The 21,591-nt window shown below is 60.7% G+C and overlaps 2 protein-coding genes across 5 annotated transcripts in view; one reads left to right on the forward strand and one right to left on the reverse strand.

The window, feature by feature from the left end:
• The first annotated feature begins 2,267 nt into the window (after positions 1 to 2,267).
• Positions 2,268 to 18,652, forward strand: ZFYVE21 (zinc finger FYVE-type containing 21). 2 transcript variants are annotated; one of them, XM_069490656.1, is made up of 8 exons: positions 2,268 to 2,464; positions 12,638 to 12,688; positions 13,190 to 13,358; positions 14,259 to 14,334; positions 14,437 to 14,528; positions 15,082 to 15,135; positions 17,763 to 17,905; positions 18,069 to 18,652. In XM_069490656.1, exons 1-8 carry the CDS (start codon positions 2,327 to 2,329, stop codon positions 18,102 to 18,104), a joined length of 759 nt encoding a protein of 252 aa, XP_069346757.1. In that variant the 5' UTR covers positions 2,268 to 2,326; the 3' UTR covers positions 18,105 to 18,652. The 2 variants fall into 2 exon arrangements, with proteins under 2 accessions (XP_069346757.1, XP_069346765.1); XM_069490664.1 differs by lacking the exon at positions 15,082 to 15,135 and having other exon boundaries at positions 18,069 to 18,650.
• A 117-nt stretch (positions 18,653 to 18,769) lies between these two features.
• The window catches only part of PPP1R13B (protein phosphatase 1 regulatory subunit 13B), an 81,891-nt gene continuing 79,069 nt past the window's right edge, over positions 18,770 to 21,591 (reverse strand). Inside the window, exons 17-19 of one of the 3 annotated variants that reach the window (XR_011235727.1) lie at positions 20,622 to 20,821; positions 19,702 to 19,926; positions 18,770 to 19,540 (exon numbers count right to left, since the gene is read on the reverse strand). Coding sequence is in view for 2 of the 3 variants with exons in the window: in XM_069490555.1 (XP_069346656.1) it covers positions 19,885 to 19,926; positions 20,622 to 20,821 (242 nt within the window). In the remaining variant the exon portion in view is untranslated. Of the gene's footprint in view, positions 19,927 to 20,621; positions 20,822 to 21,591 lie in introns of all 3 variants that reach the window. The other 2 variants (XM_069490555.1, XM_069490571.1) reach the window with 2 other exon arrangements.

The raw sequence follows: 21,591 nt of genomic DNA on the forward strand, positions 1-21,591 counted from the left end.
TGGAGAAACACTTTTCTCCCTGCCAGCCTTGGCTGGCTGTGTAGGGACTCAGCCCAGGGTCATGAGAAACCTTTCCAGTGGGCCTGTGTTCCCCCAAACAGCCCGGCCAGGGATGCAGAGTGCATGCCTGGAAACACAAGGTCAGGGTTAATGTCCTCTAGGGAGGCCCAGCACTGTCGGCTACAACTCAGCTGACGGAAGATGAGGCCACTCTGGACTCTGAGGCGTCCCCTTGCAACGCAAGAAGGTGACATGGGCCTGAATGATATACTGGTTTTGAAGCCTCAGAAACCAGGTCACTTGCATTCGTACATTCTCAGTCAGGCCTGGCACTGGCAAAGCTGAGACGGAGAGAAGAGACAATAGAGCTCCAGGCCGAGGGCAGGGCACGGGGACAGGAAGGAAGGGCGCCCCTGGCACCACTGTGCCCCGTTAACCATGTCCTTTGCGGGCGCTGGCCCCACATTCTGACCTGGAGCAGGGGACGGGGCAGACAGGAACAGCCCAGGCCAGAGAGGAGCCGCCCTGTTGGGCCAGGCACAGGCCAAGGGGGAGGAGGGATTTTAACTGGCTCCAAACTTGCTGACAGAGCTGGCCAGCGTGAGGAAGTCACATTTCCGAGGACAAAGAGCAACTAAAAAAGAGAAAATATCAATTCCAGGAAATGCACTACGTAGTCAAAGGAGAAGAGGCCAGGCCCCACCTGGCTGAGAAGGGGTGTGTTTCCAAAACCCTGAGGACAGGAAGAAGCCTGGGGGGCTGGTGCTCAGAGGACCCTGACACATCCGAGGCACCACCCAAAACCCAGCCCCCTGGCCAATAGGCAAATCCACAGTCTGCTTTCACCTGCACCGTGTGACTGTGCAAACAGGCCGCCAGGTGCGGGTTCTGCCAAGCAGCTGCTTGAGGGCACACGGCTGCCACACCTCCAGCTCTTGGCCGGTACCTGGACGCAGAGTGACTGCTGACTGATGACAGATTCCCTGCCTGACCAAGTCAAGCCCCTGAACTTTCTTCTAGGCCCGTATGTGCATGTCCTTGTAAAATCCAGTTTCAGTTTAGCGATGAACCCTCCCCACTCCATATCTGCTCACCCTGGTGTCTGACCCGGTTCCCCACTGGCCAGGGGATCTGATCCCCCGGCTGCCTCCAGCCAGAATCCTGTTAGGTCAGTTCAGCCACAACCCCCTACCCCTGCTGTTCTTTCTTAGTAATTTCCATCCAGAGACCCCCACCCTGCTCCTTGGCTATAAACCGCACTTGCCCACGCCGTGTTCGGCGTTGAGCACGGTCTCTCCCCGGCTGCGAGAACCTGTTGCCCTGGTCCCGTACCCGCCGCGACGGTCCTGGTGAAGTCTGCCCCACTGTGCCTTAACGGATGTCACCGAATAGCTTTTTTCTTTAACAGTGGACACCTGCTATGTCCCAGGCACTGGCCCAGGGGCTTGAGGGACAGCCCCACTGGGGTGCCCTGTCCTCACGCCCCTGTGCGAGGGCGCCCCACAGCAGGCAGGGGACAGGCCCCAGACACACCAGCGTCCTCCTGGCACCGAGCTAAGCCACGATTTCCGGGGAGAGCTGACATCATGCGCCGCTAGGTGAGTGGGGCCGCAGCATCAGCACCGGCTGTCGGCCCGCGCGCGACTCCCCGGAACCCCAGTCTCTGTCTGGGGCGGCCCGAGCCTTCCCCAGCCCGTCGGGCCCTTGCTCCGCTGTCCCTTCTGCCCGCTCCCCGCAGGGTCCTAATCCGGGAGCGGGGGCTTGTAGCCGGGAGCGGGGGCAGTAAAGACCCCGTCCCCTTCCTACCCTCGCCAGGCCTCCACCCTGCCCACAGCCGCGCGGACCCTAGACACCGCCCTGCTCCGCCACTCCGGGGCCGCCAGCACCGCCGCTCTCACCTCCTGCGCGCGCCTCACTCGTCTTCACGCCGTCCCGCCTCTCTCAGCCTCCTCTTCCAATGAGCGCCTGGCACCCTGCTCCGGCTACGCCAATCAGAGACGAAGCGGCGTCTATATGGCTAACTAACTGACCAATCCAAAGTCTCAATCGCTCCGAGAGGGGTGGAGCGTTTCCGGGCCGGCCCTCACGGCCGATTGGTGATCGACTGCAGGGTGGCGGGGGCCGTGCCCTTGCACGTATTGGAGAGGGCCGAATGGGGCGGAGTCGGAGCTGCGATTGGTCCTCGCTCCGGGGAAAGCTTGCCGATTGGGCGCCGGCGCTGTCAGCCACGCGCGGGACGGGGCGGGGCGGGGCGGGGCAGGCGGCACCACCCCGCTGGGTGAGGGGCCCGGGTGCGGGGCAGCTGGCGAGAGGCTGAAGCGCCGTCATGTCCTCGGGGGTGGCCGCGCGGCGCGACGCCAAGAAGCTGGTGCGCTCCCCCAGCGGGCTGCGCATGGTGCCTGAGCACCGCGCCTTCGGGAGCCCGTTCGGCCTGGAGGAGCCGCAGTGGGTCCCGGACAAGGAGGTACGTGGCCGCCCGCCCCTGCCCCGGCCCGGGCCCTGCCCGGCCTCCCCGGGCCCCCGGCCGCCGCGCCTGCCTGCCCGGGCTTCCCGACTCCCGCCGGCGTCCCGCCCCAGCCGCCTCCCCGAGGTCCCCTTCCCCAGCCGGCCTGGGCTGTCGCTTCCGGAGCACCCCCAGGCTTGTCCCGGGTTCCCCAGAATCGTTCCTCTGGCCCCTCCGCCCTGGTGGGGCAAGGGGCGTCTGCGGGGTCCCGGGTTTGAGCAGGGCTTTCCGGACGGGAGCGGGAGGTGCGCGTCCTGCACCTTCCCAGGTGCGAGACTCACTTCCCGCAGTTTCAGTCTGGGCATGTTCTCTCTGAACTAGCCACGCACCTTTCCTGCGTCTCCTCGGCGGTGCGGTGAAGGGTAATTAAGTGTAACGCTGTATGTTCAGTACTGCGGAACTGGGTGCTTAAAGTGGTTAAGGTGGTGAACTTTGAGTATTTTACCAAAATAAAAAACATTAGAGTGAAAAGTGATTTTAGAAAGGTAATAACATGACTCTCATAGATTTAAATAAACACGTTTTACAGACTGAGTTCATTCACGCAGTGAGGGAACCGAGCAGGTGTCGGGACAGGTTCAAGAAGTCGAAACAGGCAGGAGCTGACAGAGGTTGAGTGGAGGCAGGTGCGGGGAGCGCAGAGCCTCTGGGGGCCAGGACGGACTTTGTAGGAATTTGTGGGTCGTTGGGGAGTGTTCCTCTCAGCACCTACAGTGCATGGAGCTACAGCTGGAGGGTGCCCTCTAGAGCTGCAGTCCCCAACCTTGGGGCCGTGGACTGGAACTGGTCAGTGGCCTGCTAGGCCCCGCCCCCGTCCCCCGGGCGGCACAGCAGGAGGTGAGCAGCGAGCTAGAGCTGGGTGGGAGCTTCACCTGTATTTACAGCCACTCCCCATCACCCGCACCACCACCTGTCTGATCAGCAGGGCGTTAGATTCTCACAGGAGCGCGCACCCTGCTGTAAACAGGGCGTGCGAGGGTCTAGGTTGCGGCTCCCTATGAGAACCTAATGCCTGTTGGTCTGGGGTGGAGCTGAGGCGGTGATGCCAGCGCCGGGGAGTGGCTGCAAATGCAGATTATCATTGGCAGAGAGGACTTTGTGATGCGCTTGAATCACCCCGAAACATTCCCCCTTGTGCCATCTGTGGAAAAATTGTCTTCCATGAAACGGGTCCCTGGTGCCAACAAGGTTGGGGACCACCGCTCTACGGTCTAGGCCCGTATTTCTCACCTTTTTCCATTATTGTCCCCTAAGGACACTTCTTAGACATTTTTTTCCTGATCATCCTTCCATGAAATCTTTAAAAAAATTTTTTTTGACAAGGGAAAATTGTATGTATTTATGGTGTACCCCCATGAAATCCCGCATATCCGTGTGAGCCGTGTGGACTGTGTGGGAGATCGAGACCTGGGTGCGGTTCCCTCCTGCACACGGCACTGTGTTTACGGTCCCGACTCTTCAGCTGCCCGCTGTGCTTCCCTCCGACCCTCTCCCAGAGCCCGGGTCGTATTAGCTGGAGCAGTCGTTCCACGTGTTCTCTGCGTCAGGTGCCTTTCTTTGCGGCCTGTCGAGGCCCTGAGCGTGAGGGGTGTGGAGCGCTGCCGGCTGGCCAGGCCGTCCAGGAATTCTCTGGAACTCCTGACAGAGCTGGGCTGAAGTGCTGCGTCAGTGTGGCGCCCCTCGTGTCGGAGGAGCACTCCCAAGTTGCGTGACGGCGGGGCGTCCCCCAGAACGTCCCTGTTTGAATCATGATTAGGTGACCTGAGCAGCTGAGGAAGGTCCTGGAATCAGGTGGGCTTTGGGGAGGGGAAACAGGTGAGGACGGACTTTCTTCTCTGAAGTTTGCATTTTGAGTCTCACTGAGGCTCGGACCTGCAGTCCAGAAATTCCCGAGGGCAGTGGGTGTTCTGGAGGAACTTTTGGGCCGGGAGGTGTGGAACGAAGTCTGGCTCTAGCTGCTGTAGCTCTCACCGCGACAGTCACCTGACACTTGGTGCTGCTCTCTGCTGGCTGCGGCTGAAGGGACACAGAGGTAATCGTGCGTGGGGAGGAGGCTCAAACTTGCAATAACCAATTGTGGAGAAATGGGTTTGCGGTCTCGAGTGGGTGGAGGAGAATTGGCTACCCACGGTCCTCAGCACCCCCTTGGTGGCTGTGTGCTGATCAGTGTCATTGGCCCATCACGCATGTACCGAGCACTTACCAGGTGCCTGGCCCTGTGCAGTGTCACTTTGGGCTTGCGGGTTATTCCTTTAAGATGTCGTGCCAACATCGGGAGTGTGAGCGCACACATCCTTCTCCAGCGAGCTGGTCTGCAGCTCTCGGATTCTCAAGGAGCTTGTGACCCAGAGCTACTTGAGAATCGTTCCTGTCATAAACATGGAGAGGACGAAGTCTGGAGCTTGTCGGCAAGGGAGGCAGAGGCGGGCGTGTGAAGTTTCGTGCCTCACCAGTTTGGGTGTAGGTGCTTGTGGTGCCAACGCAGCCTCGAATGATCTCTGGGCTTGTCCCACTGCCATCGCCTTATCCACGGGCCAGGAAGCGGGCTTGGGGTGGGCTGTCCAAGCACGCGGCCCTAAGGGCTTGTCACAAGCAGCCCGAGATCTTGAGTTTTATCCTGAAAGCCCAAGCAGGCTTGCACCCTCCCCCTTTCTTCCTGTCCGTGGCACTGGGTATGACCCATGACCACAGCAAGTCGTCATGTATCTGTGCTGTCATTCTGACGCTCAGATACTCTGTAGCTGCAGAGCCAGGGAGGAGAGAGCACAAGTGTGTGGAATAAAAACCAAGCCGGACCCAGGTGGGGAGAGACCTTGCGTCAGAGCACTGCTGAGGGCTGCTGCGGCGGCTCAGCGGCCGGGCAGGGAGGAGTTTCTTTCTGTCCTAGCGGTTGGCAGGGCAGAGAGCCCTCAGGTCAGCCCGGAGGCTGGGCTGGGTCACTTCGGGGGCCTGAGGGACTGTGAGAAGCTGCACCTCGGCCAGCTGCACTCAGACCCACAGCACTGTGCCCCAGTTGGCCGGTGGGGACAAGCGGTTCAGCCAGTGTTTTATGAGGCAAAGAATGGGAACTTGGAGGGCTTTGTTGTGGGTACGTGGGCGATCTGTGATCCTATCTAGGTCATACGGGCAGGGTGGTTCTGGGCAGAACACTTTCCCAGAACGCTAAGGGCGGGACTTCGCAGTTGTTTTGGGGGTCACAGGGTTCGGGTAAAGCTCACCCTCATGAGGTGGCAGAGGGCTGCCAGAGCGTGCCAGGTGCCCTGGGGGCCAGCAGACCTCCACAAAACACTGCCAGGGACACAGGACGGCTTCTCAAGGGTCCTCGTGGCTGGCTAAGAGCTTTTTCTCATGTTAGGAACCACTGTAACTTTGGAACAGCCACCACAGAAAGGGATTCCTGGTGTCCAACTTCTAGCATGTCCCTCTCAGGGCGTCATTTTCTACAGCGTCGCGCCTTTCGTCACCTTGGAGCTGTCTGACACTTCTGTAAACCGTAGAAAGCTGATGGCAGTACCAATGATCCTGGTCCTAGAGATGCAGGTGACTTTGTCCTCCAGGGGGGCGGTTGATGTCCCCCCGCACCCTCGTCCTCGTCCTGTCACCACCGTGGTCCTTGTGAGAGAAGCCGACTTTATTGCCAAACTCATCTTTCATTCCTCGTGACCTGAACGTGTCTGCTCTGTGGACTCTCCTTTGAAGCGTTTTAACATCATGTTGTTCCCTCGTTAATTAGCGAGTTAAATCTTTGCCACGGGCTCCTTTTACATTTGTGGGAGTTTTGCTGTCCCCCGTGAGGAACCCGAGAAGTAGCCGACCGTGGGAGCCGGCGCAGCCAGCAGGGCAGGTTCTGTCTGCGCGCTGACAGAGGACGGGTGGGGGCCGACTCTTGTCACTCTGGCCTCAAAGGGAGGGCAGGCTCGCGTCCTAAAACTTTGTTCTTTTTATGGTAACTTTTTTTGAATATCCATTTAAACTCTCCAAACTGTGTTTTCAGATTATATTGAGCGTGAGGGTGGAGACGCTCGAATTCCTGAGCTGTCAGATGCCCTCTGCCTGCAGGGCTCCCACCTGCCCAGCCTGAGTGCGGGTGCACCCCCCAACCTCGACCTCGGGAGTGCTTTGAGCCGCGCCCGCCCCCGAGGCCCTTTCTCGTTCTTCTATAGCTCGTAGCCACCGAGTCACCCACTGAGTCACCCACCGGGCGGGCGCTCAGCTGACAGCGTCTAGCTCGGCCTTCTCTGTCAGGGTGGTGGGAGTCAGCTGGGGACGGTGAGGAGTGGCCCAGCGCCCAGGGCTCTGACTCTGGGCGGGGCAGCCGGGGAAGATGGCAGTTGCACAGGGAGCTGCCCCTCCTCCTGGCCGCTGCAGACAGCTCCTTCCGCTCCGCTTCCTCCCCCGGTCTGGGCTGCGCCCTGGACGGTGGCAGGAGGAATCCTGTGGGCGTGAGCGCAGGGGGCCCCGGGAGGCCCGGGCTGGGGCCGCCTCAGTGATCTGCTTCACGGGGACACTCCGTCCTGTCTGTCTGGGCGGGCAGTGTCTGTCCCTGGCGCTTTTCTGTCCAGCCCCAGCAGATGGGTCTCATTAGGGCCACCGCCCAAGTCGACTCTGCCTCATCCTCCCTGGCTCTGTGTTTGTCACAGCCCGTCCCTCACGCCTAGTGGCCCTCAGCGAACGTTTTAAGACCTGTTTTGTTGGGTCTGCTCTTGCAGGTCCCAGCTCCCTGGGGATCGTGCTGGTTTGGGTTTGCCCCACCCACCCCAGGGTGACACACGTGGGTCTGATGTGACATCGTCTGAGGCTGGCATTTCAGACACCCTGGGCTAGCAGGGTGGGGATGGGTGAATCGCGCTTGGGTGTGGGCTTCGGCGAGTCCTCTGTGGCTCCTCAAACAGCTGTTGCAGGGAACACCCGAGAGCCACCAGGCCCGTTGGAGGAGCAGCCGCCGGAGCCTGGTGTCCCCAGTGGTCTCGCTTTCCTTCTGGCGACGCTTGGCTTTCTGAGGAGGAATTAGTTAGTTGGCAGTGACTTTACTGGTATATCCTCACCCCCTGCTCTATTTCCTTATTTGCTTTTCATATTAAATTGCTCTGTTCATAATTTAAAAAAATTTTTTTCACCGGTATTATTAACAGGAAATTACCTTGTTTAAAAAAAAAAAAAAATCTGTCAATTTCCCAAACAAGCTCATTGGTTATTTAGAGTACTAAAAAGTTTCTGGATCACTTATATTTTTTTTTTTTTTTTTGGTTGAGACAGAGTCTCACTTTGTTGCCCAGGCTAGAGTGAGTGCCGTGGCGTCAGCCTAGCTCACAGCAACCTCAGACTCCTCGGCTTAAGCGATCCTACTGCCTCAGCCTCCCGAGTAGCTGGGACTACAGGCATGCGCCACCATGCCCGGCTAATTTTTTCTATATAGATTTTTAGTTGTCCATATAATGTCTTTCTATTTTTAGTAGAGATGGGGTCTCGCTCTTGCTCAGGCTGGTCTCGAACTCCTGACCTCGAGCGATCCACCCGCCTCGGCCTCCCAGAGAGCTAGGATTACAGGCGTGAGCTACCGCGCCCGGCCTGGATCACTTATATTTTTAAGGGAGTAAACTTAAGGTCTAAGCGTGGTCTTAGGTGTCGCAGGTGAGCGCAGATCTCACAGCAGGCGTGAGAAGCAGCCTGTCCCAGGGTCGCCCAGCCGCGGAGAGGCCGGTGCTCGCGGCCTTCCTGCTCTTGCTCCTCACAGGTTAGCTCCACCGTGGAGCTTCCTCCAGCAGATGCCAGGAGATTCTGTGGCCGGCAGACGTCTGGGGTCGGGGAAGAGGGCACAGAGGCAGGGCCCTGTCACCGCAGCGCGTTCCAGAGGGACAGCGCTGGAGGGCAGGGGCAGGGCTGGAAGCAGCACCGGCGCGGGAGAGCCCTGCCCGAGCTGCCAGCTGGACTCTGCAGACAGTTCCAGAAGGCTGGGTGGGCTGGGCCTGGCTTCCGAGTCCAGAAAGCAGCTTAAGAGCAAAGAGGAAACGAGAAAACGTTAGTCATGGGATCTCAACAGCTTAGGCTCCGCGCCCGGTGCGGGGGCAGCGGCCGTGTGGGGCACAGCGGGGATGGGCGCCTGTCCTCCCGCACGATGTATCTGAAGAGCCCCTGGTGTGGCCCACAGCCTGGACACCTGTCCTCCCGCAATGAAGGGCACGCTTGGCTGTGGATCCCAGAGGACGCCTTCCAGAAGCATCTGCAGAGTCTTGGTACCACTGGGCTCTGTTTTGTGGGCTGCGAAGAATGGGCACTTAGCACCTGATGTGACCTTCGTTGTTTTTCTTTTTTTTCCTTTTATGTCTTCATTTCTATATTTCTTCAGTTTTTCTTTTCTTTTCTTCTTCTCCATTTTAGCATCTTAACGTATCTTATTTGGCGCCAGGACTGCGCTTACCCAGTGACATGAATTTCGTCTGCAGGACTTCTGTGGAGCACGTGGGGCCAGCCTGGTGCCGGGCACACAGGGACAGTGAGGGCAGTAGGTGACGGTGGCCTCACGTCCTGGGCAGCTCCTCCGTGCCAGCGTCTCCCGGGTCTGCAGGTGGAGGCTGCGGCCCGGAGGGGGTGTGCGGAGCAGGGAGAGCTCCCGCGCCCGTGAGCTGGTGTCTCAGGAGGGGGGGCAGTGAGAGCGCCGTGGGAGGCGGAGGTGGCCCAGTGCCCCGGCTGGCCCCTGGACTGAGTGTGCTGTGGCTGACCAGAGACGATGGTCAGGACCGAGACGGTGACGACACCGTGGCATTAGCTGTCGCTCTGTGCCGTCTCTGCCCCCACTCGACCCAGTGGCGGCCCCTGCTGCGGGCACGGCCGGGTTCGTCAGTCGTGGGAATTGGCCCCAGCTGTCCCAGAGTTGCTGGCGGAACAGTTACATTTGTGTCCAGAAACAGCTTTCCCACCGAGACACCGAGCGCTGGGCCTCGTCGGTCTCCTGCCGGCACCGGCGCGGCCGTCTGTCCCTGCAGGTGAGGTTTGACCTGACTCTTGTGTCGGAGAAGAGGCCGAGCCCTTCCGTCTGCTTTGGTGATCCCGTGGCCATTTCTCATCCTCTCTCCTTTTTGAGACGTTAGGCCCTCAGTTTATGCTCCTAAAGTCATTTCTGGTCTCGTCCGACTCCCCTCCCTCCCACTGGAAGGGAAAGGAAGCTCTTAGTGGAGGGAAAATCTCTTCTGTTTCCTCTGAGGATTATTGTGCCTTGAACATGGACGAGTGATTCTTACTTCAGCTAAGTTCAGCTGAGTCCTCAGTCGTCAGAAGCAAAAGCCAGCGCCTTGGAGACCACATCCAGCACCTGCCGGCTCACTTAACCCCCACTGTTTCCAGGTCACCACCTGCCCCTCACCGCGGCCGACACCCCGACTCGGGAGTCTCCGAAAGCGGTGACCTCGGTGGGATGTGCCCGTGATGCCAAGTGGCAGCCCCGCAATGCCACGCCCACCTCTCTGGCACCTTCTTATTTAGTTTTTTTTCTATTTTTCTTAATTTATTTTTTATATTTTTGAAACCCAGTCAAATTTAGCAGTGGGGGGTTGAATACCCACTTTAGTGACACGAATGTTAATAAGTTCTGATAACCCACTGCCATCAGACCAGCCTTGTTTAGTTCTTAAAAAGCCCCAGAAGAGGAAGGTCTTTTGCTCGCCCTCCGGACGAAGGAACCGGAGTTGAGGGAGGTCAGGCCCGGTTCCTCGGCCCCTGCGTGCTGCAGGGCGGGGCGGGCGGGGTGGGCAGGGCGGCACCACACCTGCGGCTTAGGAACAGGTGTGTAACCACTCGTCAAGCGCAGGGGTCGCCATGGTCATGGCGAAAGTATCCTTCACTCTACCTGAAGGACACGCAGCCACGGGGATTCCTTCAGAGCCAGCCTCAGCATCTTCCAGGTGGACTGGGTGTCAGGAGGCTCCTAACGCCACGCCAAGGACGGAGCGATAGAAGGCAGAGGGTCCGTCACTGGTGGTGTCACCCTAACCCTGTGCTCCAAGCTCGCTTCGGGGCCCCTCCTGCCATCCAGGGTGAGCGGGAGGTGGCGAGTTCGGGACGGAGCCTTCCGGGTCGAGCTGGGGAGTTCCGAGCCTTGGGTGCTGCGAGCGAGGTGCGCGGAGCGGTGCTCTGCGGTCCCGGGGGTTTGTGCTGGGAAGCCCCGCCCAAGTGGGGAATGCATCCGGCTTGTTGTTCTGAGCGGAATGGGCAAAGCTGGGCTCGACGGCTTCCTGGGTCTGCAGGTCGGTTCCCGGAGCAGGCTGGGCAGTGGACAGGCACGAGCGGAAAGCTGGCTGGGCAGCGCTCTGACCTGGGGCTGATTCGAGAAGGTGGGCTGTGATGAGTCCCGTGGGGGCTCAGAGGCCGGGCTGGTTCTTCCAAGTTGTCCACGGGGCCGAGGCTGCCCACGGCGGGCTCACCTCTTCAGTGAGGACCCCTGGTGAGGGTGAGAGCTCAGGGCAGGTGGTGGCTCCAGCAGCAGGGCCTGGATGGGCCTCAGTCCCACCAGGACGCGGTCTCAGGGCACCACGTGGGCAAGACTGTGGGGTGCTTGCAAGATGTGCCCAGCGCGACCGTGAGCATTATTTTTGGCTAGTCAAGTGAAGCAGTGGGAGTTTAGCGAGCATTTTAAATTTGTTTCATTTCTGACTTGATCGATTTCACTTCCACGTGCACCTGGACATCGGACTATCTGAAGCGAGCAGCCCTGAAGAGGGCCATCCTCAGGGGCCTGCTGTCGGCGTCCCCTCGTCCCTGGTTCCGCCTGAGGCCCACGAGCTTCCCTGCCAGCCTGGAGCCGGCCGCTCTGCCCCAGCTGGGGTTGTGTGCTCCGTACGTCCAGGCAGCGGGAGTTTATTTTAAACAATTCATAAAGGAGGTGACTGTCCTCGACCAGCTTGGGTCGAGCCCGCAGGTGTGGGGTGAGCCAGACACCCCCGCCAGGCCCGCCCGCTCCTCCACAGCGGCCGCTCTCGGCTTCAAGAAGAAAGTACTTCCTTAGGGTCACAGCCACCCTTACGGCGCCCCACAGGTGGCCACAGGGTTTGAGGTCCAGGGTATTTGGGGACATCATACTTGTCCCCTAGGTTTCAGTGGCCCTGGGCTGTGCTCAGAGTGGACCTCGTTTTCTGCTCTGGGCGTTGTTACCAGCTGCCCTCTGAGCAGCCCTTAGGCAATTCCAAGTGTAATTCTGAGGTTTGACCGGAGGCAGCTGAGGAAACTTCCAGTGTGATTCAAACTCAGCACAAACAGCCCGGAGAACGGTCACCTCTGCCGCTGTCCTGAGGGCGCTCGGCAGGGCAGGAAGGCAAGCTCTGGCAGGGCCGGGTTCCTGTCCCTTCTGTTCACGACGTGTCCCCAGGGCAGCGGTGCTGGCCACGTGGCTCCAGGTCTGTTTGGTGACCACCTGGCGGGGGTGAGCCCCGCGCCCCTCTGCCCGGTCCCCAGGTCCTGAATTCCCATCTGCCCTGAGCCCGGCCACCTGCGGCTCCTCGCTCTGCGCGCGCCCATCCTGCGCGCCTAGAACCCCCTTTGCCGGGAGAGTCCGGCCTCGCGAGCCCCGGGCTGCGGGTCTCCGGGGCTGCGGGTCTCGGAGCCTTTCCCCGTCCCGTCTCAGGAAGCGTCTTCACGCGTCCCAGGCCCCGCCCTGCCCACGTGGCGCCCCGCCATCCCCACGTTCCGCTTCAGCCGCTTCCTAAGGCGCCGCCTCGCCGCGTGGCCGCCGCTCAGACCCGGAGCCCCGCCCCGCGCGGCAGGTGGCCGGCGTGTTCCTTCTGCGGCAGGCGGCTGGTCACGCGTCCTGCCTGGGGTAGCGATTCTCGCTGCTCATCTCTGGGTCTAGAACAGGACTCGGCCCACGGCCCCGCGCGGAAGGACCGGCAGCGGGGGACGCGCCCGCGGCGGGAGGGTCAAACTAGCGCCTCCTCCCTGCCCGGCGGGACTCGGCCACACCTGGTGCCCCGGGCGCGTGTGCTGGGGGTGCGGGGGTGCCTGGGTGGCGCCGCTGCGCCAGGAACCGGCCTGCCACGGCGCGGTGCGGGGGTGCGGGGGTGCGGGAGGAGAGGCCAGTGTCCCGGCCCTGCCTCAGCAGTGTCACCCACGAGCCGGACTGTGAAACTTTGCCATCTTCCCTCCCAGTGTCCCAGATGTATGCAGTGTGATGCCAAATTCGACTTTATCACCAGAAAGGTGAGCCGAGGCCACGGAGTGGGGGCCGTGGGGGGACCGACTCGGTGGGGCCCCTTTCTGGGGAGAGGCCAGTTCCTCTGTGAGGGGACGGCTATTGTGGGGCTTGTTTTGAATGTAAGCAACGCCCCGGTTCAGTGGCCTAAAAGACTCAGTGGGAAGCGACTGGCCCTGATCCCAGGAGTGCAGCTTAAGGGCTCATGTGACCCTGTGAGGTGCCACCCCCTGCGGGCTGCTGCCCAGACGGGTGCTGCCCCCAGAGAGGCGGGTCCTGACACGCACCCTGCGCACAGCCGCGGCGTGGGCGGCTGAGGGATGGGAAGTGGGTCTTGCCATTGCCCGGGGAGGCAGAGCCCTGCCGTGTGCCCGGACCCGCTGGGCCCTCGTGGAGGTGGCCCTCTCAGGCCGGTGTCGGCAGTGGCCCGGGGCTGGCCTCGGCGCACTTCGGGGTGGTCTGGGGAGCTTGCCCTCTCCTCACTGCCCGTCCTCTGGCCACTCGCCCAGCACCACTGTCGCCGCTGCGGGAAGTGCTTCTGCGACAGGTGCTGCAGCCAGAAGGTGTCCCTGCGGCGCATGTGCTTCGTGGACCCCGTGCGGCAGTGTGCCGAGTGCGCCCTGGTGTCCCACAAGGAGGCCGAGTTCTACGACAAGCAGCTCAAAGTGCTCCTGAGTGGTAAGCGGCCCGGAGCGTCCCCAGCATTTCCCGTGAGGTGACTCGCGCTCCTTCGCGGCTGTCCAAGCCGTGGGCTGTGAAGAGGGCTGTTCCCCTTTTCCTTGGACGTCCCCTCCCTCCCTCCTCTTTCCGTCTGGATTCACGTGGCAGCAGTGGTGGAGCCCACTCTTCAGAGATGGAAATGTCATCTGAAACCCTGGTCCTGACTCTGCTGGGCGTGTCAGGCGCAAGGGGACGCCCTGGCCCAGGCAGCACTGTCCCCGGCGGGAGCTCTGGCCCTGGCGGTCGAGTCTTGCGGCTGTGGCCCCGGAGAAGAGGTCCAGAGACTCCCGCTAGTAGCACCATGCACAGCGCGGTTCTGTGCCGTCTCGGGGGTCACAGCCTGGGAGAAAGGAGCCCTCCAGAGGGCCAGGGTCGCCCCCCTCTGGGAACTGAGCCGCTGCCATTCCCCGAGCTCCGCCGGGGACCTTGGGCAGCCCGGCCTTCGGCTCCGTAGTGGCCTCCCGGCGGGATCTGGCCTTGCGGGTTTTGTTTTCCCTTCCGTCTGCCGTCTGCCGTCTGGTCCGGCCTGTCAGCTCTTACAAGGTGCGGGTGGCGGCTCATTGTTCTTCCTCCTGGGCCGTTGTGAGGAATTCCCCCGAGCACTTGGTTTGAAAGACGGAAAACCATTTCTAGGAGCTCTGTGAGCAAGCAGAGCCCGTCACATAGAGCTGCTCCTTCGTGTCACGTCCTCGGCCCCTCGGCCCGTCCTGCGCAGCTGAAGGGTCCTTAGAACAGAGCCGTGTGTGTTTCTTGTTTTCGTTCCGTCCGTGTGTGCATCTCCGTGTGTGGCGCTCGGCCGGGGCAGGCTGCGTGGGAAACAAGCAGGTCCTGTTCTCACGTTTGTTTTTGTGTCCCAAGGAGCCACCTTCCTCGTAACTTTTGGAAACTCAGAGAAATCTGAAACCATGGTTTGTCGTCTTTCCAACAACCAGAGGTAAGAGCCTGAACCCTACTTGGCGCGGGACAAGTTGTCACGGACTGTGGACCTCACCGGCGCGAAAGTGTAACGTGACTTGGAAACTTCTGCTTGATGTAGATACTTGTTTCTGGACGGAGACGGCCACTATGAGATCGAGATTGCACACGTTTCAGCCGTGCAGCTCCTCACGGACGGCTTTCCTCCAGCAGGTAACTGCTGCCCTGTCCTCCATAGCAGGGGTTTGGTGCCGCACGTGGGTGACGGCAGCGTGTCTCCACGACGGCCGGCCCCTCCTCTCCGGTGGGGCTCGTGTCTAGGTGGGGGCCTTGGAGCCTGCCGGGGGGGTGGGGGCTTCACTGTGACGAGGAGGACAGCTAGCCAAGCATGTCGTGGTGACTGCCCTTTGCCCGAATGCTCTGATGTGTCACTCCATTTCCTGCTGGACTCAGCCCAGGGACAAAGCAATAACCAAGATTCCCAGAAAGGTCCGGAGTGACGGCTGTTGGGGAACCAGCACTTCAGCCCCACTGTCACTGGCTCTGCCTGCCGGGCCCGTGCAGACTCAATTCTGTGTGCGTTTCCTTGTGAGCCCGTAGAGCACTTAGCCTAGCCTGGAGCTTTGCGACTAACCGCGCTGCCGCGGCGTTCGCGTTCCTGGTCCGGGAGCCGCTGGGACTCGCCGTGACCTAACGCGTCTGCCTTCCGTTCTCTCACTGGCTCTGACTGCTCCTCTCTGCGCCGCCCGCCGCCTTCTTGCCGTAGAAAGAGACATTCGCGCCTACACCGGCCTCGGGCGGAGCCTGCCGGCCTCTGAAGGTCAGCCCTGCCCTCCGCTCGCCGCTCTGTCCCCGGGGCATCCGTGCCAGGGCTCTTTGTGAAACTCGCGGTCACTGTTTTGGTTGATTTGAGAGCGATGTTGGGTCCAACCCGAGGGTCTGTAGAGCCTAAATGGAAACATCCTGGCACTGCGGTCCCCACCCCCGGGCGAGGACGGTCCCTGTCAGGAACCGGGTGCACAGCAGGAGGTGAGCAGGGAGGGAAGCTCCATCTGCATTCACAGCCTCTCAGGTCGCTCGTCACCGTCACCGCCTGAGCGCCCCTCCTGTCGGATCAGTGGCGCTGGATTCTCACCCAGCGTGAGCCCTGCTGTAAACTGCGGCGCGTGCCAGGGGTCTAGGTCGCGGCTCCCGGTGAGAAGCTGATGCCTGATGATCGGGGTGGAGCAGGGTGGTGACGCCAGCGCTGGGGAGCGGCTGCAAATGCAGATCGTCGTGAGCAGAGAGACTGCACAGTAAATGTGATGCGCCTGAGTCACCCCGAAACCATCCCCCCACCCCCCAGTCTGTGGGAAAGTTGTCTTCCATGAAACTGGTCCCTGGTGCCAAAAAGGTGGGGGACCCCTGTCCTAGCAGAAGAAAATACGTCTGCTCAGTTCTGTGGGCGTTGGGGGCGGGGAACGTTACCCGCTAGTTGACAGGCTCCTGTCAGCGTCTGCCCAGAGCAGGCTGGGGCGCGGGCACCGCTCAGCGCTGCCCGGGGGCCTCTTGGGACCCTCAGACTCTCTCAGCACTTGTGTCTCGTCCTCCCGAACGATGAGGTGAGAGGGCCGGGCCAGGGTCTCGCTGCCTCTGTGCCCTGAGCACAGGGTGCACGCGGCACTGGGGAGGCTGTGGGGAGAGCCCTGGTGTAGGGCGGGGTCTGGAGGTGCTTGCCCAGCCCGGTGCCCGCTCTGCCCGGCGCCTCCCTGGGAGCCCGACGTGCTGCGGTCGGCCCAGGGTGCGGCAGGGGCCGGTGGCCACGTTGTCTCCCCGACTCTGGCACTGTGCACCCTTCACGGCACATTTGGGGGTGCAGTGAGCCTGCTCTGCCCAGTGTTTTCTGGCCTTAGGAGCCTGGAACCTTGTCTTCGCGTCGGGGTGGGGACAGTGGGAACAGTGCCCTGAGCTGAAGGCAGCCCGAGGGGCCACCTGCCAGCCTGGGCCCTCTGGAGAGGGGGCTGGCGCTTGTTCTGTCCAGGGCCAGATAGTAAATCTTTGCTGGCCACGCACGCTATCACGAAGCTTGGAGGCAGCCACAGACCACAGGGGACAGATGGCCATGGCTGTGATCTGGTAAAACTTCATTCACAAAAGCAGGTGGGAGCAGAGCCAGGGTCCGCCTGCTCCAGAGCACAGGTGGGCGCTCCCAAAGCAGCCTAGTGGGGGCCTCAGCCTGACAGGCAAGGTTTCCAGGGGTCTCTGGGCTTTAAAACAGAACATGGCTCAAGACAGCGTGGCTTAGTGGCCTGCCCGGGCACAGCACTTTACAGCTGGTCATGCCCCTTCCCGAGTGAGCGCGGCTGGTGTGCCCGCCTGCAGGCTTGGCACCCTCCACCCACTGCTGGGAGAGCCGGGCCCTCAGTTTGATTCGGAGATCCGTGTCTGACTGAAGGAACCTCCTGAGGGTAGATCATTGCTCAAAATGGAGTTTTCCTCTGAAAGTCATGAGTAGAAGAGCTGTAGTCACTTATGGTGGCACCTGTAGTCCCAGCTACTCAGGATTGCTTGAGCCCAGGAGTTTGAGGGTGCAGTGAGCTGTGATTAGGCCACCGTACTCCAGGCTGGGCAACACAGTGAGACCCCTTTTTCTCTAAAATCTTTAAAAAGCTGTAGGTCAAGTTCACCATGAGGCTCAGCCCCACAGATCTGTTCTGTTCCGTGAGTGGTTTCTTGGAGCAGGTGCTAGAATTGAGTCGTTGTCATGGGAGCAGCTGGCCATGGCCCAGAGATAGGGGCTTCATCCCAGTAGGCCGATCCCCCAACACAGGGTGTTTCTGGGCCATGTCAGGTCGGGGGGAACAGCCCATGACTAGGGTGCGGTGGTGTTTTCCTGGTGTGAGGCCCCTACCGGTACCAACGATCCCCGCTTTGGCCTAGGTGCTCAGCAGTGGGACAGTTGAGGCCTCTGACCTCCAGGTGAGAGGCCAGCTCTGACACGAGTGTTTGCTTGGCCTGTCTGCCAGTGGCCAGGGCACTCTTGACGTGGCCTCTACGCTCCTGCCAGCCCTGGATGCAGATGGGTGTGACTGGTGCTTCGAGGGGAGCCGGCCTTGTGTGGGGGGGTTCTCGGAAGGCAGGAATCCCCACACGGGCCAGGGAAGCTCAGCAGTTTCTGGATTAGCTGAGAACAAGGCCTCTCACGCGGCTCTCGGTGATGTGGTTCAACGTGTCCCCGGCCATGGAGGGCCTGGGGCCAGGCGTCTTGGTCCCTTTCCTACCCTCTGTGAACCTGGGTCTCCCATCAGAGAGGCACGGAGGGACCAAGTTCATGGGTGCTCCTTAGCACTGACCCTCACCGCCAGGCTGTTCCCTAGAGCAGCACGAGGTCAGGGAGGCACCTGGGCCCCACCCGTCCTGGCACTTGGGGTCCCCCGTGGGCCTTCTTACCTTGTCCCCTTCCTCCAGGAGGCAACATGCGTGCCACGGGCATGTGTCTGCAGTACACCGTGCCGGGGGCCGAGGGCGTGGCCCAGCTGCAGCTGACAGCCGGGGAGGACGCGAACGCCAGCCGGAGACAGGCGGCCGCGTGGCTGGTGGCCATGCACAAGGTACTGTGGCCCTTGTGCTTAGAGCACAAGCAGCTTTTCAGAGAAAGGTCCGTCTGCCTCCTGCCCTGTGCCCGCCCACCCAGCTCCCCTGAAGCGCACGCGGGGTTGGCTCCGACCAGGCATGGGACCCATCGTCTTCTGTTTATTTCTGGTCACCCTGCAGGCTGCTAAGCTCCTCTATGAATCTCGGGACCAGTGACTTCACGTGTGAGCTGAGCTTGCGGTACGTCTGGGCACGGGGACTGAGGCGCCTGGAACGGCGGAACCCACCCCCTGTGCACCGCGGGGCTTCATCTTGTGCTGGGCCATGCAATTCGCGTGTTTGGAGAGACAGAGGTATTCACTTACCTAGTGCAATATGGACACAGTTTAGTAACGCTTTAAACAGCTTCACGTTTTAGAATTTGTGTATTATCTTGTTAATTACGAGTGGGAGAGACTGAGCTACACTACTACCAAACTATTTTTAGCATAATCTATCCCATGTTTTTGAGCTCCCAGGCCTGCTAGAAGGTTCTGGCCCAGCAATGTGCATTAATTCGTCCCCAGAACCAGCGTGGGCAGTGCTGGCTCCGGCCTCCGCAGCCTGGTGACAGCACTCGCCTTCGCCCGGTTCAGGACTGTCCACCTTGTCACTAATTTCGGGCTATGAACATCCTTTGCTCTTTCACTGCGGGGAAGGCGCTGGGTTTGTTTTTTGTACTTTTCACTATTTCACTTTATTAAAATGACTGTACAGCAGTTTGTACATAAAGCTTATGATTAAAACCTATTTTGAACATACAGATGAGGCGGCTTCTTCCTGTGTCCAGGTCGCCTGTGCCCTCGTGCCAGAGCTCTAGAACACAAGACTCGCAGCCACTGGGGTGAGACACCGGTTTATTGTGCACAGCTACACGGCCTCAGCGGCGGCCACACCCCTGCCGCGGCCGCTCCGCCAGGGCGCTCAGGTCTCGGCACCCCACGGTGCAGGCAGTGCTCAGTGGGGACGGGCGGCAGCGCTGTCACGATCTCCAGACACACGTCTACACATAAATTATACACGCGACTCATACATGAAAATAAGCCCTAAAGGCCTGCATTTTAATGAAGAGAAAAAAACATCTCCAACATGGTTCTGGTAGTTTTGAATGGTCTAGTCAAAAAATACTTTTGGTCTATAAAAAGCCTGTACGGATAACTCATACCTCGGCGACGCCCTCCTTTGCCCTGGGGCTGGAACTAGGGCAAAGGTGACTGTCCCAGCGGGGGAGGGGCCAGCTCTCTGCCCTCCCTGGCGTCTGGCTGCACTCAGGAGGTGTGCCGAGGGGCTCCGGGCTGTGTCACGTGGTCTTAGGGGCCTGTGGCACAGAAGTCCAGCCGCAGCACCAGGCGGGCACCAGCCACCTTAGGGTGACCTAGACCAACACCAGAACAGGACGTGGAACATCCCAAAGTGGCCACACGGGGTGGTCACTGAGGGACACACACACCGGGCAGCACAGACGTTTCCATACAGGGCTCCTTTGGTGATGACAGGAGGAATCACGGTGGGGGTGAGAAGGGCGGTGGCATCCAACCTTCAGGAGCAGGAGGGCAGGGCTGTCGCCGGGGGCAGGTTTCACTGCTGTGGTGACATCAGAGATGAGGGACAGCCTTGGGGCCAAGACAGTAAGAGCTTTTGTCCTCACTGGCCACCAACAGGGGGGTCATTAATCATCGGGCTTAGTGGCAACAGGGGTGGTGTTTTGAAAGCTGGGTGTTTATTTGGGTTTACAGTAATTGGCAAAATCCAGTCCTCGTGGGGGCAGAAGTACCTCTCCCAGTCACGGCGCACTGGAGAAGGGGCCTCCCCGGAACTGCGGGATTCACATTGCGGACGCTGTCTGCTAGGTGAGCACCGTTAAAACCGCCTCTAGCTCCAGCTTTCCTGGGGAGACAGGATCCGCTCTCAGGGGCTCCTAGTAGCTGGCAAGACCACGCGGTGCTCGAAGGGACGCTCAGGCGAGTGTTCGCTGTCGGGGCTTGATCCGTGGGTACAGCTGGGGGCAACGAGATGTGGCAGGATGAGGGGACGGCGCCGAGCGGAGTCGCGCAGCCCTTCCCCCCCCCTGGCCACGAGGCTCGTTCCTCCCCCGGGCCTAACCTCAGCTGTCACCTCTTCGTTCTGGGCCGCCCTAGCCCCCCTTTTGAAGGGTGCCCCCACCCCAGAATATCCTGTTTCTCTCACAGCACTTCCTACCAGCTAAAGACCTGTTTGTCTGCAGGCCCTTGGGGACGGAAGGTCCTCGTGGGCGGTGTCTCTGCTGTTGGCCTCAGCACCCGGCAGATGCCAGGAGTCCAGGGAAAGTGGCTGGATGGACAAGGAGCATCTGCCGGCACCACCGAGGCACGCGGGAGCCAGGGCAGAGGCGGCACAGAGCTGGCGCCCTGCAAGCTCCCGCCCCCGAGGCCATCCAGTGCGCTCTGGGCTACGGAGAATCCTGGACTGGGGAAGTTCTGGGTGGGGTGAGACTAGCTGCTGGCTGAGGTCTCGGTATCTGCACGACCAGTGCCCCAGTGCCCCGGTAGCTCCCGCAGTGCGGTCCCCATCCCGGGACCCCCCGAGGTTCTGCGTGAGCCTCCTGCCAACTCTGCAAAGCAGGCTCTCGCCTGCGCAGGGGCAGGGGGCACTGAGGCGTGGAGAGGCAGTCCCTGCCCTGGTCCCCATGCTACAGAGACGGCTCGGCGTGCTTACCCCCAGCAGGTTTTTGGGCACGTAGCCCTCCCGGTCCCCGAGGCGAGCCCACCACCACTCGGTCTCGCTTTCGTCCTTGCGCCTCAGGATGGTGAGGGCATCGCCCTCGTGGAAGGACAGCTCGTCACTGTTCTGGGCCTCGTAGTCCCACAGAGCGTACACCACGCCTTTGTTCATCACACCCAGCTTCTCCTGCACCCCTGGGACCAGAGGACAAAGGTCAGGCCTCAGGGAGGGGCGGCTCACGGAATGGGGCGGACGTGCTGATGCTGGGAGGCGGCCGGCGGTCGAGGTGACCGAGGGGAGAAACTGTTAGAGACCAGGGCTCCACCTCCTGCCGCCTCCCCAAGACCATGGTGCTCCCTGGCTCAACGGTGCTCCCTGGCTCAACGTGTTCACCCTCTGTCCCGCAAGACAGTGCTACTGAGCTCCTGAGCCCAGAGGCAAAGGGGTTGTTCTAAATGGCATTTTTTTTTTTTTTGTAAATTTTTTTTTTAAAAAAATAGGGACAGGGTCTCGCTCTTGCTCAGGCTCGTCTAGAACTACTGACCTCGAGCGATCCTCCCGCCTCGGCCTCCCAGAGTGCCAGGATCACAGGCGTGAGCCACCGCGCCCGGCCTAAAAGGCATTTCTTAACAGTGAAACCCATAACTCACGTTTAGAACCAACTTCCAAAATATGCCCTGCTCTTGGATGGCAGCGACCCAGCCACACACAACTGAACCACGACGCTGAGCTCACGGCTCCTCGTGAGTCCCGAGCAAGGGCCAGCTGTGGTGAGCGCCAGGGAGCCTCTCCCACTCTAGATGCCACCGCGACTGCAGTCTGCCCCCGGGCTCTTGTGTCTCCCCAGCCTCACGAGCTTGCTGCCTGGCTGTCTGTGGGAGCTTGGGGAGAGGAGAGCATCGCCCTGCTGTTTGTCACTTTATCCCCAGGATCTAATGTAGGGCGGGGCACATAGCAGGTTCTC

Source organism: Eulemur rufifrons, chromosome 2, assembly GCF_041146395.1.
Source record: "Eulemur rufifrons isolate Redbay chromosome 2, OSU_ERuf_1, whole genome shotgun sequence".
Taxonomy (NCBI): Eukaryota; Metazoa; Chordata; class Mammalia; order Primates; family Lemuridae; genus Eulemur; species Eulemur rufifrons.

Coding starts and splice junctions, on each gene's coding strand:
- ZFYVE21 (XM_069490656.1), top strand. CDS start 2,327: ATGTCCTCGGGGGTGGCCGCGCGGCGCGACGCCAAGAAGCTGGTGCGC. Junction 14,335..14,436: donor CGTCTTTCCAACAACCAGAG/GTAAGAGCCTGA, acceptor TGCTTGATGTAG/ATACTTGTTTCTGGACGGAG. Junction 15,136..17,762: donor GAGCCTGCCGGCCTCTGAAG/GTCAGCCCTGCC, acceptor CCCTTCCTCCAG/GAGGCAACATGCGTGCCACG.